Consider the following 18,777-nt stretch of genomic DNA (forward strand, 5'->3'; position numbering starts at 1 on the left):
GTAATTCCACAAACTTTTGAGGTCTTTTTATACAAAACTTACAATTATTGAAGATTAGCTTATCTTGCCAAGTCGTTGCGATGACGTTCTAGAACTTAGAGAAAGAACAATGGCGAACTACGATATAAATTTTTGTTGACATAATTTGTCGTAAAGAAATCTCTGTAGAAAAATCTCTGTGAAAATGCAGAGTTCCTGAACATTGATTTCAGGTTTACTATTTTGAGTAGTTTGGAGTTTAGTTTTTGTTTTACATAAATTGAATAAAACATATTCGGTGTATTATTATATCAAAATAAACTACAGAAGCCTTAGACAGCGTTAATAGAAGTCGAATGAAACCGTGGGTTTGTGACGTGACGAAAGTTCAGAGAAAATTATTTTGTATAATGTTATGGTCAAAAAACAAAACAAAAAACAAAAGAAAACCCTCAATGATTGAATGAAATGAAACTTTTTTTGTCAATTTAACACTTCTTGTGCGCGATATTTCGAGAAGCAATTAACTATTTTGTTTTTTGTAATAAAGTAGTTTTTTTTTATTGCAAAACGTTCGAATCTTTTCTGTGGCCAAATACATCGTATGTATAGCATTTCGACATAGCAACATGTTTGAATCAAAAAAACAGTATTAACTGTCGGACATGTTTCAAATGTTGTGCGGTACATCGAATGCGGTACGAAAATGAACTAGTTTAAATTGTGCTCCGCACGACTAATGGTTGCCACCGCTGAGCCACCGACTCCAATTCGACTACCAAATCTTCTCATTGGTAGCGGAGCCACGCACTCTTCCCGACGCCGAATGAACGACGTCTCTACAGTTCCCAAATTCCTAAGCGGCCTGACGGCCCGAAAGATGTCAAGCTCATCCGTTACTAGTTCTCCGGGCTAGTTCTGGAGATGCCAAGTAGCAGTGTCCTGCTACAAGGTCCGATGTCCGGATATAGCTACCGACTTAAAGGGCAACTCACGTGTCCTGCGCATCTGCTCGCCTCTAAGACGCGCTAGCTGCGCGTAGGACGAACGCCCCGGCCACACACCACCGGGGCAGATGAACGTGTTCGTCCCTGCAGCTAACCACAAACCTTGGCTAGTCCATACCCAAACCCGGGTCCGCCAAAGACGCCGTTGAAGGCGTATAACTGGCGTAGGGCTTGGCCCGGGCGTCCGCCGTACCCTCTAGTCGTCTGCCGTTGGCCTTGCCTTCCAGTCTGTAGTCTCTCCGGAAAACCCAATCTCTCGGTTCGATAGATATTGTAAGGAGCAGTCCCATACATTTCTACATTCGTTTTGTTTATAGTGCCCCTCCCTATCAACGCGGGAAAGGCACTATGGCCTATGCAAGCTCGCTTGAACAGGCTGCGCTCGAGACGAACGCCCCGGTCACATGCTACCGGGGCAGACGAACATGTTCGTCCCTGCAGTTAACCACAAACCCCGGCGAGTCGATACCCAAGTCCGGGTCCGCCAGAGACGCCCGTGAAGACGTATAACTGGCGGAGGTCTTGGACCGGACGCCCGCCGTACCCTGGATTGCCGTCGAGCTCGTAGTCTCTCCGGAAAACCCTATCTCTCGGGTTAGTAGATAGGGACAATGTTGTAAGGAACAATATATATCGAGAAGCTCTCGTGGGTCATGTATACATTATTATTTTTTCTTGTGACCGCTAGAGGTGCAGTACAATTTGCCATACAAAATTGTGAATTGTATTCGCAGTCTTATTTAATAACGCCTTCCCGTTTCCATCGTCGGAGGACTAGAGGTAGGCTGGGGTTCCAATGCTATGATATTCCAAGGATTTGTACGAAGCGTTTCGCTTCCATATTTAAAAATGGCGAACGGCTAAGAAGAGGTATACCCTGCATGCAGTTTATTCCCAGACCGCTATAACATCGGCATTTTCAAGGCGAGAGTGAATAGGCATTATTTAGGTGTGCATATTACGTCAAGTGAGATGGAGGTCAAATGCGCATTTATTGTTATTATTAAGTATTATGTCCTTAGCGACCCCTCGAGGGAGGCGCACATTGTAGTTAATTGTAAATAGATATGATATTATCTAATCGCACTGTAGTTAGAACAATCTGGAGGCCAGGGAATGTTCCTTAATGGCCGTGTTAATGTTACAACTTTTAACGTCATAGACTGACATTAAAGTAGTATAACGTTATCTGTATAATCAATAATACATGTTTACTAATAAGTCGGGTATCAAAGTTAGCCACCTTATTAATAAACATGTATTATTGCACACATTTGTACGCGTATTTGAACACCTTTTTCAGTGTACAGAACGAAGATAGCTACAATGTAGAATTGAAGTTTTTTTTTATAATACTAAGTGACGGTACGAACAAGTCGTGCACGTGGTGGTAAGCGACACGCTTGTCCTTAATAATTGCAGTGTCACTCAGACCTTTAAATCGTAAAGATTTGAGGAACACTGCTAATGCACCCGTCACCCTGAGATATAAGTTAACAAGTCCCATGTGCCTATAATTTCAACAGCACCCTTACCCTTCAAAACTAGAACATGGTAATGCTCGCATACTGCTTGGCGGCAGACATGGGTAAGGTGGCAGTACTTCCCTGGACGAACTTTTTTCACAAGGACCTCTACTGTTACTAAAAATTTACAAGTAAACAATTTATAACAATGCTTTACAGTGTCTTGAATAAACGTAGTATATGTTGACGTCAACTTGTTTAGAAATAAAGTAAATTGGAATTTACCTTGAAGAATAAAGATTGATTTGTAACTGATCGTGAAGATTTCCATATTCTCAAGTGCATTGTATATAAAAACCTCTACCTTGATCACTACACTTATTATTATTGCTCAGTTGTACACCGTAACATCTGTTTATACGAAATGTATTATGCAAAGTAACCATTTTTGTTCCTCGACTGTACTCCACTTTATCAGGAGCTCAGTGAATCTACTACTTATTGTGTCTTTATTTACACGTCGCGAGTGTGCACAATCACAACGTATGTATAAAAAATATTTTTTAACATTTATTGATAAATTATATTTAATAATATCGTTCTAATTGTAAATGCATTTAATTTTTGAACAAAGTAATTATTAATTTGATTGTAACAATAATGCGATTTAAATGATAATCTTGTGATTAGAAAATCAATTAATTTCTTGATGTGTATTAAATTTTTAGGTGTATATTATAATAACATTCTCCATTTCTTGCTTAGGATTTGAAGACCTTGTTAAAAATGAGATACGAGACACGGATATGTTTTCTTCTCGTCATTAGTACACGTGCCGTGTTCGCGACGCCAGTGACAATTGAATGCTGCCAGGAGAATACCAGAAGAGCAGCAGATACGTGCCGCCCTACTGTAATAGCCCATAGAGGCGCCAGTGGTTATGTGCCAGAACACACTCTTGGCGCGTACGCTCTTGCTATCACTATGGGTGCTGACTACGTTGAACCCGATCTCGTGATGACCAAAGATGGTCACCTAATAGCAAGACACGACAGTGAACTAAGCGAGACTACAGATGTTTCTCACGTCACTGAATTCGCTCTTCGCAAACGTACCCAAACTATCGACAATCAAGAACTGACTGGCTGGTTCACAGAAGACTTCACACTTGCTGAAATAAAAACATTGCGGTGTAAGGAACGGATACCGAATATTCGACCTGGCAACGCTCGAATGAACGGCAGTTTCACTGTACCAACCTTCCAGGAAATCATCGACTTAGTCAAAAATATGGAGGCTAGCCAACATCGTCAAATTGGCCTTTACCCAGAAATAAAACATAGTACACATTTCAAGCGCCTAGGATTACCAATGGAGCAACTTGTTGTCGATACGTTTCACAGAAATGGTTACAGCGGACCTCAGGCACCTGTTTACATACAGTCATTTGAAGTGAACAATTTGAAAGAACTTAAAAATTTGACTGAACTTCGGTTACTGCAATTGTATGAGAGTGATAAGTTGAAACAGCCGTATGATCAGGTTGTGCTTGGTACGGGGCTCACTTACGGTGACATGGCTAATCCAGCTGGGCTAAAAGAAGTAGCGAAATACGCAGCAGCAGTCGGCCCGGATAAGTCCTATATTATACCGCGGGATGATGCAAACAGACTTAGTACACCTACTAATTTTGTCTCAGACGCTCATATGGTAGGGTTAAAGGTGCATCCGTATACTTACCGCGCTGAAAATGGTTTTCTTCCTGCAGAATTTCGAAGTGAAGACGTGTCAGATGCTGCAATTGGTGATTTAAGTGCTGAACTGGAAGCTTACTTTGCCACGGGTATAGATGGTCTCTTTTCTGATCAGCCTGATATACCAGTACGTGTTCGAGGGCGATGCATATAAAGTAAACAAAGCCGTGTTTGTTCGTTCTAAAATGTGCTGCTGGATTCATTACTAAATATAGAACACCGAAAACATGCCCACGTTTGTAACATACTACAATCATAATTAACATTTGATTTTAACATAGTGGTATCAGTGCGTAAAAATATACTCACCGACATTGTTTGTCCATTATCTAAATTTTATTGTACCCTATTCATTGTACCTTTATGAATAGAACATTAAATTTATTATTGAAAATTTAAACAATGCAAAGATGATAATAAAGGTTAAAATGAGTAAGTTAAAGATACTTCGAATGTATATTTATAACCTAACATTTGAATAAGTCGATATAAAAACGCACTAGAAGTTCATAGCTACGAAGGTGGATATCCCTCCATTCGTTAACTTCCTTCCTTTGACCCGCTACGAAATCTAGCACAGTGACTCGGTGCTACAGGATAGCAAATATTTATGTAGTACATGTTACGAACAGCTAGCGCTTATGAGCGCTGGAAAATTAGTGACGTTTCTACTACATAGGACGACTATTGTTGAGAACATTTTCACGCCATTTAGTCAATATAACGAAAAATAATAATAGTTGGTTGCTAAAACACACGTAGGTGCCGCTATGTTTTGGTAGATAAAAGGGCCTGGTGATAACCTTATAATTGAGAGGCTCAGTAACTAACAATTTATAAGAAACTGAGTCTATGAGCATATAGACTCAGTTTCTTATATATATGAGAAATATGTCAATTTCCTTAATTTTGTATGAAAAATCGTTTTATTAAATTTAACCAACTTCTGCTGTCCTGAATTTCTTCGTCCCATACAATGAAATCATCTTTACAAGACGCTGAGTCTATCAACATTACAAAAAAAAATGTCAATTTTATTCACTTTGTGTGAAAAACATTTTATTAAATTTGATTAACTTCCGCGCTCCCGATTTTTTTGTTCCTTACAATGAAGTGATCCTTATATAAAACTGAGTCGATCAGCACTAAAAAAAATTTTGATCAATTTTATTCATTTTTATGGACAATTTCGTTTGACCAAAAAATTGACTATGCCAAAATTGTATTCACAAAAAAAGACTTAATGGTTCCTAACACATTTTCCTTGAATCGTCTATGGTTTCGAATCCATTTAAAAAAACACTGTATATACGTTAAACAGTGTAATTTAACCTACTTCAAAAAGGAGGAGGTTCTCAATTCGACTGTATGTTTTTTTATGTTATTAATGACTTTTGTGGTCGGTTTTTTTAATACTCGGTACTATTTTGTTATCCTCGCGCTGCCTCTCTCGCCTCGCCGGTGGAAAAGCAGCTTAAGTGTTTTGTTTTAATATAAGATCGAGCTCATTGTGTTGATATAATAAACCATTATTATTATACTTGATAGTCGCCATAAATTCATTTAATGGGCAATGTTATAAGTTTTTTTATTATACCGGCGACGGGACGAACATGTAGTGCGCCTGGTGGTAAGCGACGCGCCTACATGTAAAAGCTCCAGTACTACACAGAGCTTTAAATCGCTAATATCTGAGGGTCACTGCCACTGCGCCCATCACCCTGAGACATAGAAAACTAAATAACTTGTTGTAAACAAATTATTTAGATTTCTGTGCCTTGAAACATAAGTTGACAAGTCACATATCTATAATGTATGTTTATAAAAATTCAGCTTCTATAATAAGCGATTCGTTGATTTTCAAATTTATTTAAAAGGTGGTTATTTTTTTTCACTGAATATAATGTTTTACTACCTATGTTACTTGTCTATTTTTTGTGAAAACACTCTAGTTTGTTATTGATATAGAGAAGAATAAATACAAAGAAAAATCCCTTCTTACCTACTGGTGTGGAACCAGCGTCAGTCGCCTCAACGTGGCTGTCGGTCTGTCAACGGAGCTACGTCTCGAGTCAGCAGGTCTTACGAATGTGTCTACGTGCTTATTGCGGATTTTTAAACTGGGTGTTTAAGAGGCTTTTTTGTCGTAGCGCCACCTGTCATAGGCTGTTATAAAATTTCGGCTTGTTAGAATGACGAAAATCCATGGAAGGGGTTCAATAGTACAGGGTAAAGAGCACATCAAGTTTGGCAGTTAAGAGTGGTAACAATCGGCGACTTCTAGCAGCGGTTCAAACGCGCGTTCGTGGAACGCGCAATTGCAACGATGCGAACGTGCGACTGCATGGATACAGTCGCTTATGTTGAATAATTATGTACGAAAAAGCTGTATATGCAATATATTCTGTTTTGTTAATTGTAAAGAAGGATGGCGACATCCCGTATATTTTGTGACCCAGTGTTTTTGACGACGTGCATTAAAGAGACCTATCAATACTTGTGATTCATTATCAAAGCATCGAAAAAGCTAATTTAGTACAGCCTGTAGAAACTGTGGTTAAAAAGTTGATGTAGGTTATGTTTATAACATTGTCCTGTATTTCGCTTCAGATGTTTGTTCGTAGTAGCAGAAAACAAAAAGTTTTCAGTTTGTTCCTAAAAATAATAAAGAACTTGCTGAATATTCCTAAATCTGCCAAACTCTGCCACATTTAATACAACGTTAACATGTTCTGCCGCATTGAAAATGAATAAAAATTAAATCTACCCGAATGGCAGAAATCTGCCACAAATGGTCGCACTGTTCTCAATCTCAAAGTGACATTGACATTGGCAGGTCTCTCGTCAAAACGTTCCTTTGGTAACTTTCGTATCTATCATTTAAATATTGTCTAAACATTTTTATCACATTGTGTTTTATTTTTTACTTTATGTCATTATTGTTTAATAGGTTATATGATTGGGTATTTTATAGCTTTAATGTTGTATGTGCTATAAAATAACCAATACTTTAGGTAAAGAGAGGTAAAGGGGTAAAGATTCAATCATACTTAAAATGGAACGTACGTGAACATGTACATGAACGTTACCTAATCTACGGTCGAAGTGAATCAATTGCGTTGTGTTCTCGCATCCATTCTAAAATACACTATATTACAATTTCTTTGTTCCCGACTTCTAAAAATGTACAAAAACTTATTAATAATTAGACATAAACTAAAACGTAAAATTATACTAAGTAAGTCCATGAACGGCACTTCGTTGATTTTGGGGAAGTGAAATTAATAAACACATTAAATTAGTTAATTAATTTAAAACGTGCATCGCGTTTGTATCGCGTTTGCATCGCTGCTAAAAGTCGCCAAGTGTAACGCTATAAGATTGAAATTCAACTGTTTGTCGCTTGAGATAACAGTAGTCCAAAGTTGATGTTTAGTGTGCTAAATGTTGTAAATGATAAATGTGAACTATTTACAGCTAGCAACTAGAATGTCTTATCTTATGAATTAATTGTATAGTTTAGCGAATTTCACGGTTTCGAGCAAAGACTTCAATCTACTATAGACAAGAGCATTGACGGAAACTATTATATTCCAAACTATTAATAATAATAAATAGTGTTTTGTTTTAGTGTTGAATTTTGTCAAAGAGTATCAGTATCGTAGGTAGTACAGTAGACTAGTAGTAGTAGAATGAATACCAACAACAAGTAATATTTTGGTTGCGTTAGGTTTTTTTTTACTTTAAAGGCTTGCGTTTGACCACAATCGCACCCGGTGGTAACGTTAACAGAGATATCGTTGGTTTCAAGTGTAAATTGCTAATTTGCTTGGCTATAATTTTGAATGCTTTTCAACTAACACCAAGGACATGGTTAAAGTCAGTGTCGGGGCAATGCCCCTTCCTTTTTTTAGCAAAACAATCATTAGCATGTATATTGTAGGATGTCAATACTGTTGTGAAGTTACAAACAACTCCCGATTTACGAATGCCTGTAATTGTTTAATTTTTCCCATATAACCAAATTCATTTAATTTTGTAATGCTAATTAAAAGTATTCAATGCATTGTATTATGAAGTTTATTGACATCACGATGTGTCACTACCGTAATATTCAATTATTTGTTTGTGAAATTACTCTACTAGTTTGGTATAATGGAAATGCAAAATACTCTAAATGGCATGGAAAATACTCTACTAGTGTCGTCAGCATACCACGCCGACGCTCTCCCAACTAAGCTACGGAACGATCCAGCAAACCCAATGAATTTTTCTATGTGCTTGTTGCAGATCTTTGTTCCGGTTTTTTACCGTAGTGCCATCTATGAGAAATCTATGAAAGTTTATCTTCATTCAATAAATAAAATAAATAATTTGTTTTCGTTATCTTATAACATTATACTGTATCTATACTAAAATTGAGCATAACACTGTAACTCCAAACTTACAATAAAATGATTCGTATTGGCTAGTGGTCTTACATCAAAATATTTTTAAGAACTCAGTACCTATGGCGAATTTCGTAGACACAGTTTTAAAAGTCGATAGAGCTCGAAAAATTATGTAGGATACCGTTAAAAACTCAAAATCGTAAAAAATGGAGTACCAGTGTTATGCTTCTCAGGTACGGATATAATTATTAGACGTCATCACATACATTGCTCTGATCCAAAAGGGAAAGTGAAATCCTAAACAACGACAGTACCATAACACTCAGACCCGAGACAGTGTAGAAAAGTTCGTTTTCTACACTAACCCGGCCGGGGATCAAACCCGGGACCTCAAAGATGGCGACACAACGAAAACCGGTGTGCAAGCCACCACAGGAGCCGTCAATGTATTATTGATTTTTTGAATTTCACAATGTTCTACCGCCGTGATATTCATATATATTTTTTTGTGATTACCTCGGTCAAAAATACAAACTAAAAACAAAAATTAAGGGTACAGCGTAGTCATATGTTCATGTCAAAGTTTACAGATTCTATGAACGAAATCAGTCGATAACTTTTTTATGCTTAAATAGGAGAGTTAAAAATATCACATATATATGCATAATTTGTTTGATGTGGTTCGTATTATTTTTATTCATTTTATGTGAGAGCACTTTTGCCGACGAGGGTACGAATTTTTTATTAGGTCTATGTATTCGATTTGTATTTTTTATTTTATTTTATTTTAATTTTATGATACCACGTGACGGGATGAACAAGCCGTGAGCCGATGGTAAGCGAAACGCCTTCCATAACAGTAGCAGTGCAGCTTTTGAGCTGGGCCACTACTCTCGTCACCCTGAGATATAAGTTGACAAGTCTCATGTGCCTGTAATTTCACCAGCGCCCTTACTTACCCTTCAAAACCGGAACGCAATAAAGCTTACATCACTGCTTGGTGGCAGAAATAGGTAAGGTGGCAGTACTTCCCTGGACGAACTCTTTCACAAAGAGCTCTACTCCTACTAAATTACTATGTAAATAATTTTCATAATGCCCTATTTTCATTGCCAAATCCATAACAAAACCACATAGCCTCCAAATAGGCTGTCCAGACAAACACGTAAAATGTCAACAGCTCAATATAAGGTCTGTACATGACAACAAAATTACACGCGCAGTTAAGAAAGAGCATATTCCTTTAATTTCTATGAGACATAACGCTGACTTCAAATTTGTCCAAGGGAAAAGATAATTTGGTATTTACGAAAAAAGAATAATAATGACTCTTCTATTTGTAATGTTTGAAGCTATGTGTTGGGATTGAATGTGCGTTTCAAGGCTATAGTGAATAGGGACTTCTAAGCAAGCAATCGTTTCGTTGTTAACTACTTACATACTACACTATACCTATTGTCAGATGAGAGAATGTATTACTTGGCTATAAACAACGATAAAAAATTAGAGTTTATAGTGCCCTTCGTCTCTTATTACGAGACAACTTATCTTCAATGTTTTTTTGTTAATCCCGCGCTAGAGGGCAATCCTGTATCGTGCATGCCACAGACACACACATAGACAACCATAAATTATACCCAAACTCACGGGAGAAATAAATATAGGCCAATTATTTCTCCCTGCCCGGGAATCGAACCCGGGACCTCTGCGTGCAAACCAGCATAGTAACTGTTCGGCCACAGAGGCAATTTAAATGTTGTTAAGCGTCACGCCCAAATTTTAGCCATGCCACATAGTTCAACAAAAAGTAATTCATTGTTGGAGGTCCTTCTTTTTAAGTGTATGCTCATATACGAATCCAAACTCTTATATTGGGGATCTCTCTGAAATCGTAAAAAACAGCTGTTTCGAGTACTTGTAGTTGTTTAGTAGGTCATATTTTCCATTGAATACATAATGTCTTTAAAAGCATGATAACTAATAAATAATAGGTTGTTATCTACGGTGGCCTTGTGGAAGGTGAATCGACTTCACACCCTGGTGGGACTCTTCAGATTCAGCTTTTATTTAGCAGCAGGGTGCCTTGTGTTAGAGTTCGTCCAGAGAAGTACTGCCACTTTACCTATTTCTGGTACCAAGCAGTAATCTGACCATCACTGCGTTCCGGTTTTTGAAGGGTAAGGGTGCTGGTGAAGTTACAGGCACATGGGACTTGTCTTCTTGTGTCTCAAGGTGACAGGCACAGTGGCAGTGCCCCTCTGACCCATGTGATTTAAAGCTTTGAGTGGCACTGCAATTGTTATGGACAGGCGTGTCGCTTACCACCTGGCACACGACTTCTTCGTCCAGTCCATATAGTACTCGCTCGTGTGCCCCTCGTGGCCTAATACCTGTAAGAGGTCATGCCTGTAATAAAAGAGTCATCGACACCATAAAAAGAAGAAGCTATAATATATCGGAATCTGAAGGTACGCCTCTTTATACATCAGATTTAGTAGTCGATATTTATTGTTACAACTCGGTAGTTGCATTTTGCAACTAGTAACAAGTAAACATTACCAAATTGGTCTTTCTATGTTGTCTTCTTGGGGAAGACTTGTGTACAGGATCAGGACGAGCATGATAATGGTAATAATTACATTGTTTTCCAAATTATGATTGTTATAATAATTCACCTAACCCGTACGCGTGAGTTGTTCCACATATCAGAGGCAAATAAAATGGTTTTAGTAATGGCCTTTTTACACAAATAAGCGCGCATGATGTATTCCCCTCTGAGGGTTTAACCAGACGCGTATTGGGCAGTAGTTCCATTGTGTGCTCTAATAGACGCAATTAATTGAACAGGCTTCAGTCTAGGGGTTCTCTCGGAAAATATTACAACCATAATATAGTGTAGTTTAACATTAGAGAGTTAGGTATAGTTAGGAGTAGAGGTAGGTACTACCTCTTAAGTGACCTAATATTTGCAGAAAAGGTAGTAAGAGTTAGAAGCCAAATACACAAAGATTTGCAACAAGCATATAGAAAAATTCGTAAGGTCTGGTGGTTTATTCCCTAGATTAGTCTAGCACGAATTGCTTGAAGGCGCAGGTTTGAATCCAGCCGAATCGAAGGAATTTTTCTTAATGTTCGATCTTTGTATTAATAATTATAACAAACTAGTAGTAGGAGTAATTTCACAAAAAATATTTGAATATCATAGAAATAAGTGAAACATCGTAACATTCAATACTCTTAATTACAAGTTAAAGACGGTCAACCAACAACCTTAGAAAAAATACCCACTTAAAAAGTGAACACGGAATCATTTTTTTTACCTACTTTAAAATGGTCTAGAATGCGTTCCAACGAGGTAGCCAGAGTGTCCCACCGTTTTGAAATACGGAGGGCAAGTTTAAATATTGTAGATGGGATATTTTGCTTCATGGAGACATTATTATAAAAATAAGTAATTCTGCATTCAAATATTTTTAATAAGTTACTTGCCTCACCTGCTATTCGAACCGACGTAATGTGAAAAAAAAGACACGTGTTTTTATGGTGCCAATATAAAGGATCAATTATACGGATTCATTCCTTTTAAGTAACATAGTATCATATATTAAAGGGACACCGTTCAGTTACACAATTTATTGCAATATATATATTGATCACTCTGCGCCTCACTACAATCTAATACTTTTCAACATTTAAGGCTACAAATGACCTGGTGACGGCCCTGCCAAGGTTGCGACCCTTCTGACCCAAATAGCTCGCTACATAATATTAAAAATTGTTTCACAACTAATGGTCGAGCGACTGTAATGAGATTTTTAATACCCTCAAAATTAAATAAATATTTTGCCAACCCTCAGGCACTCAAATGACTACCATATATGGCTAAATTAATATTTATATTTGAAGAAAAAAAAATTTAACTAATAACTTTCCAATTTCGTAAAAAGTGGTTACAAACGCATCATTTTTTTGTGCTTTTCCGCATTGGAGCTACTATTGAGTTGTTCAATAAAATTTTAAGGTGATTGTTTTTGAAACGTTCACTGTGCTGCCAGTGAGGAACTGGATCTGAGTGTATTATGGTATTAGAATACACAAATAATATTGCAATGATTGCAATATTGCAACATTATTTCTGTATTCACTAAAGGTACCGACACAGGGGGTCATCTTTCGTTCTCCATTCGACATTCTCCGAAACAATTAGTGTGAAATAAGTAATACTCGACGAAATTAAACTACAATGTCAAGTATGAAGCTTCTTTCGAATCATGCGTCGTTTAATATGATCGAGTATTATTTATTTGACAGCAATACGGAGCCAGATACCCACGCTTTACCGCTGTGTCTCTGTGCTCGATACTAATTCACCAGTTGTTTTATTATGAGTGTTCATACGAAAATTGTAACACAAATTTATCTAAATGTTATATTTTACTTCACCTGTGCGAATATCCAAATACAAATTAACCTCGAAAAAATAATACTTTTTCATCAAAATATTTTTTTTTAATATAAAACGTAAAAACTAAAATTCCAAACTCAAACATTGCATATTTGCTTACGTTTTTAATCTTTCGTGTTGCTTATTGTGGCCGCTGGATGTGGATGTTTCGGGTTCGATTCCCGGAAACTGAAAAATGAACATTTCTAAATTGGTTCCGTCTGGGTGTTCTGGAAAGTGCCCCAGAGTGAATTCATAGTAATAGTACAAGGAATTTATCAGTTTGAGACCAAGCAATTGGAGTGGTTGTCAGGCTAATAATTCGCTACAACCGGGAAACATAGGAATTACAAGTAGATACCTATAAATTAATTTAATCCCCGTTTGCAATATTGCGTACTCATATTCGCGTATATTAAACGCTGAGTTTGGTCATATCACTTTTATATTGCAGTAGATACGGACATGGACTTGTAGAGTTTGGTGGTGTCAAATAGTAAAGTGAACAAAATATCGACAGCCAACGCCTGGAAAAAGAGCACAGATTGTTTATATTGCAACGTTGAACACTGTACCACTTTCAAAATCTATCCAGTACTGTTTCATAGCTGAAAATTGTGCTTTTTTCTAACTTTGTGCCTCCTAATGGTTTGAGTCAACACCAATATTTTAAATTTGTATTTTTTTTTAAGAATTCTACGTTATTGAGTGAATTAAAAAAGAAAGTTCTTTCTACGTTTTTATTTCCTTCATTTCACCTAACTTTTTTAAATGACGTGACTTGCCACCATGGCGTTAGTGATTATTGCCAGCTCGAGGTTATAAAAAAATTCCGCCCAAAATAAGGTGATGGTAATCGGTAGATTGGGGTTATTTTTTATATCCTTTGCACAAGAATTTGAGTGAGACTCCTTTTTGTTTTGACACATTTGACCATTTGACACTCTTTTTTTGAATGATGAATTCCCATAAAGGATGGAAAAAAATTATGAATTCCACATTGTGTAGTAGAATTTTTTTCGAAGAAATTGTACTTTCAATTTTTTTTTGATGTCACATTAATTTATTCTTTCACGATTTTCACACATTATTTTCTTTTAAAATCGGGATTTAATCGCGTGCAAAAAAAAAAATTAAAACATTATGTGAATGTAGTTATCCATATCAAGTTTTTAGGTTTTCGCGATTGTTACACAAAGGAAATGAAACTATTTTTCTGGATTTAAATTATGTATGTTTGTTATTTCAAACAAACTAACGTTTCGGTCCCTTGCAAAAGAAGACCGTTATCTACTCAGGATGCTGTAAGAGGCCATTGAAATTATAAAAACATCCTAATTTCAACAGGGAAGATGGTTTATCCGTACCACCAGCTTGGTATCCAGTATTTCCTCTGATGAAAAATCCGAAACAGACGTAAGACTGCAGTACTAATTAATATGTTTAAATTTATTCTAATTTCCATTATTAATTAATAATAAATTTAACTTAATAAAAATACATATTGTTAAAATAAAATAATTTGTAAAACGTAATGTAGCGTAAATTGGAATGTCTCTTTGTAAAATTAGAAATAAGGTATTTAATTTATAACTTTTGTAACTATAGTGAAAGAATTGGGTGGCTTGCACATTAAAGGTCAATGGGTTTGCATTAATATTCAACATAACTGGTTGATGACTGCACCACCTCAGTCAGTCGTGACGGTGGGACTTGTAAAGGGCCCGAAACGTTGGTTTGTTTGAAAAAACAAATATACGTGATTTAAATCCGGAAAAATAGTTGCAGTTATTCATATTAAGAAAAATAAACGAATGTTTCCTTTAAAGTAAAATTAGCTATCTTAGGCATTTAAGGTTTTATGTCCCATTGATTTTTTCCACATTATATATTAGACACTATCATCAATATTAATAATGATATGTTTTTTTTTTGTTATAACTTCAAGTGACGGTACTAACAAGTCGTGCGCGTGGTGGTAAATATTTATGGGTGGTAAGCGACACGCATGTCCATTACACTTGCAGTGCCACTCAGAGCTTTAAATCACAAATATCTTTAATTCACCAGCACCCCTACCCTGTAAAACCAGAACTCTGTAACACTCACGTTACGGCTTGGCGGCAGAAATAGGTAAGGTGGCAGTACTACCCTAGATAAGCTCTTTCTTTCTGTACAGCTACTAGAAATGAAATATATGATTAAATATTTTTTATTACTAAATCGCACCCTCTTTGGTGTAATTATATTTTATAACGCACACACTCAACATAGCCCCGCACTAGGGAAACCCTGTGTCGCGGGTGCCATGGACACACATATACACAACCACAAATTACACCCAAACTCACGAGAGAAATAATTGTAGGCCATACAAATATTTCTCCCGGCCCGGGAATCGAACCTGGGACCTCTGCGTGGCAGTCCGGCATGGTAACCGTTCGGCCACGGAGGCAGTCAGTGTAATAATGCCACATTTGCAAAATGATAACTTTTCAGTAGAGGTTTAAAGATTCTGCGGATGAAATTAGTTGATACCTTAGGAAAGTTATAAAATTTGACATATATACATAATTTGTTTTATGTAGTTCGTATAATTTTTATCACTTTTATGGGATAAAAGCACTTTTAACGTGACTTTATACCGAGGGTATGAAATTATTTGTACCTAATTTATTGAAAAATGGTGCAAATAATTTAAATTGTATCGATTTCAATTCGTTAACTTGTATCGTGATAGCGTGCCTTGCCGTAATTTATTAGTGCACTAGTCGAAACCTCGATGCTTTAATTGTACAAAGAAATGCATTTTCATTCCGCCCTTAATCGAGTTGAAAGATTTTTAAAGTTGTAAAGTGTTTTGGATTCACGTGTTTTCCTAAATGAAAAAAAAGTTAGAGGAGTCGAGAGTTTTGTATCAATAAAAAGTTATGGTACACGTAATTTAGTAGCAATAGATTACGTCTATGAAAGATTTCGTCTAGTACTGCCACCTGCCTTTCAGCTAAACGAACATTACTGCGTTCCCCGTTTTGAAGGGTGCTCGTGACATTACTATTTAAATTAAATGCTTTTGCAATGGAACTATTTAATTCTGCCTTCCCCTTTCCAGATAGTTTCACCTTGTGTTGTGAATATTCAAAGGATTCACACGAAGTGTTTTACTTCCACTTTTATATGGCGAATGGCTTTCGAGTGGAATTCCCTACCCACAGACTTGTTCCCTGAACGGTATAACCTGGCCTTTTCCAGGCGAAAGCGAATGTAGGCATTATTTAGGTGTGCATGCTCCATCGTCGCCTTCACGGGTTCTTTCCATTAGGAGAGATGGACGTCAAAAGAGCATTTATTTTTTAATAAAAAGAAATTGCAGGCTCATGGGACTTGTCAATTTTTGTCTTAGGGCAACCGTCTTTGCGATTTAAAGCTCTGAGGGCCACTGCCACTGCTATGGACAGGTGTGTCGCTTATCGCCAGGTGCATGACTTATTCGTCCAATCACTTGGTATCATAAAAAAAAGATTATGCCCCTTGTAGCTCATTGTCGATGATAGAATTTTGAGTTAGGATAGGACTGAATTGTTTTATATATTAATTAATCTTTGTATTAATGAATAAAAGTAATTTCACAAAAATAAATTATTATCATTATTGCATTTCATACTGCAACATCTTTTCTCAACCTCTGGTAGCTGGTACCTTCGACTTGGTTGAGTATAGAAAAACTTTCATTAATTTCTCGCAGATGGCATCAGGCAAAAAAACCGTTAAAACACAAAGATTTTTAATGATTAACAAACGCATAGAGAAATTCATAAGGTCTACTGACTCGTTCTGTAACTTAGTTGTTAGAGCGATACAGACGCAGATTGGAGAACTTGTCAGATCGAATGAATTTTTTTTTGTATTCAATCTTTGCATTAATAATTATAACAAACTAGTGGAATTATGAAACAAAAATAAATTAATATCATTGTAGTAAAACATGATATTCAATAAAATTTAAACTGTAGTTTACTTGTATTTGTGCAATGAAATACATTAGGTATTAGCAGAGGTGGGTGTTAAAAAGGATGTACAAGTTTGCTTTTTAAAATACATTAAGATATTTTAAAATACCACATAAGCTCTCTTTTCAATTTAAGCGTAAGATTTTAAACTAAACTAAACAATTTGACTTTATACAACGTGCTTATGTTTCAAATCCCGACATTTATGTTTCCTAAACAAATTATTTTTTGAAGGTTTTTGAAGTTACGAGTACAGGTTTTACAAAAAATATTTTTATTTTATAAGTACATTATGAAGAAAAAACGAAGAAAGAAATAACGATGAAGAGTTAAAAATATATTCTTTATTTTAAACCAAATTACAAAAGACTTTATCCTGAAAATTTAACTAATTACAAATTCAAAGTTTTTCAAAGTTCGAAGTGATAGAAGATAATGTGATTTAAGTGAAAGTAAAACATAAATATTGACTCCCGCCGCTTAAAAGACGTCAAAAAAACCCAATTAAGTGCACTAAGTTATTTAAGAGAAAGTGAAAACATATTGTATTAGAATTAGAACTACAATGGAAAATATTACTGAGGATCCAGGAGACCTACCATAACCTTTCAAAACACAATCATATTTAAATGTAAGCTTAAAGTAAGCTAATTATAATATTACTCATATTTGTACCATGACAAACCTGTCAACCAAGTAATTGTATTATTGCTGAAGTGACTGAAATAACCAATGATTCCCCAATATTGTCTATTCCTTATTAAACATAGGAAACTGTATAATGCCATCTCTTTTTTGATGTTGCGAATCGTCTTAGCGTAGTATAATGATAAAGTACTTAATATTATTTACATTCAGAGAATTTAACTGCCAAAAAGAGAAAAGTATGTAATAATGAAATCTATTAAAATTGCCTTGTTTTCAATTATTTTTCCGCATTTTCATGAAGAAAAATAAATAAAACAAGCTGAGTCTTGATTGTCACGTTGTAAATTCGGAACTATAGTCTAGTGTCAACTGTTAGTTTCGCCAAGGAGCATATAGATGACGCTGTCATAATTTTACGAAATAAACATCGCGTACTTTATTTAACGAGAAATTATCTTCTATGTGCTATTAAATAAAAAATAAACAAAATATTGAAGATATGTATGTAAATAAATAAGTTCAAGTTAACTTTTAATCATTACAAATCAATATTATGACAATAAAACTGAAAATAATACTGTTTCCATTGCATCCGTGTAACTATTTTAAGATTGCTAAATTTGACATTTATCTATGTTAAAGTCGCGTCATAGTATGAACTTAGTGAATGAATAGTCACAAAGCTGCCTATAAAACATCTAGTTTTAACATTATAATAAGCTTACTTTAAGCGCGTTATGGTACGAAAAGTCAATGTAAGGTTAAAGTAATATTGTTTTAAGAGGTTGTGGTAGGCCCCCTGATAATTAAACGAAGACATGACTCAAATGACTTGTATCCAAGCCAAAACTATTAATAAAAAATTTACATCAAGTTTGATAGACTAAGTTAAAAGGTACATTTTCTTTCCTGGAGACAATTACCAAACCTAACTAAAGCTATAAAAACGAGACACCAAATAACCAACGGAAAGTCGATATTAAACAGTAATTTGATACATCACTCGCACTTTCGGCGAGGGCTTGTTTACGATCGATTTACAGGCTTTCAGAGTCTTTCGCGATATGAGATACGGCTG

General features: G+C 35.9%; 2 protein-coding genes across 3 annotated transcripts in view; both read left to right on the top strand.

Moving 5' to 3' along the window:
- LOC113233742 overlaps positions 1-18,777 on the top strand; it is a 61,390-nt gene that overhangs the window by 37,070 nt on the left and 5,543 nt on the right. The window lies entirely within an intron of this gene.
- LOC113233741 (glycerophosphodiester phosphodiesterase GDPD6-like) lies at positions 2,983-5,023 on the top strand. The gene is made up of 2 exons (XM_026468929.1): positions 2,983-2,995; positions 3,218-5,023. The coding sequence occupies exon 2, from the start codon at positions 3,239-3,241 to the stop codon at positions 4,358-4,360; it is 1,122 nt and encodes a 373-aa protein (XP_026324714.1). The 5' UTR covers positions 2,983-2,995; positions 3,218-3,238; the 3' UTR covers positions 4,361-5,023.

This window comes from Hyposmocoma kahamanoa, unplaced genomic scaffold, assembly GCF_003589595.1.
Source record: "Hyposmocoma kahamanoa isolate Upper Pololo Valley unplaced genomic scaffold, ASM358959v1 80, whole genome shotgun sequence".
NCBI classification, from domain to species: Eukaryota; Metazoa; Arthropoda; class Insecta; order Lepidoptera; family Cosmopterigidae; genus Hyposmocoma; species Hyposmocoma kahamanoa.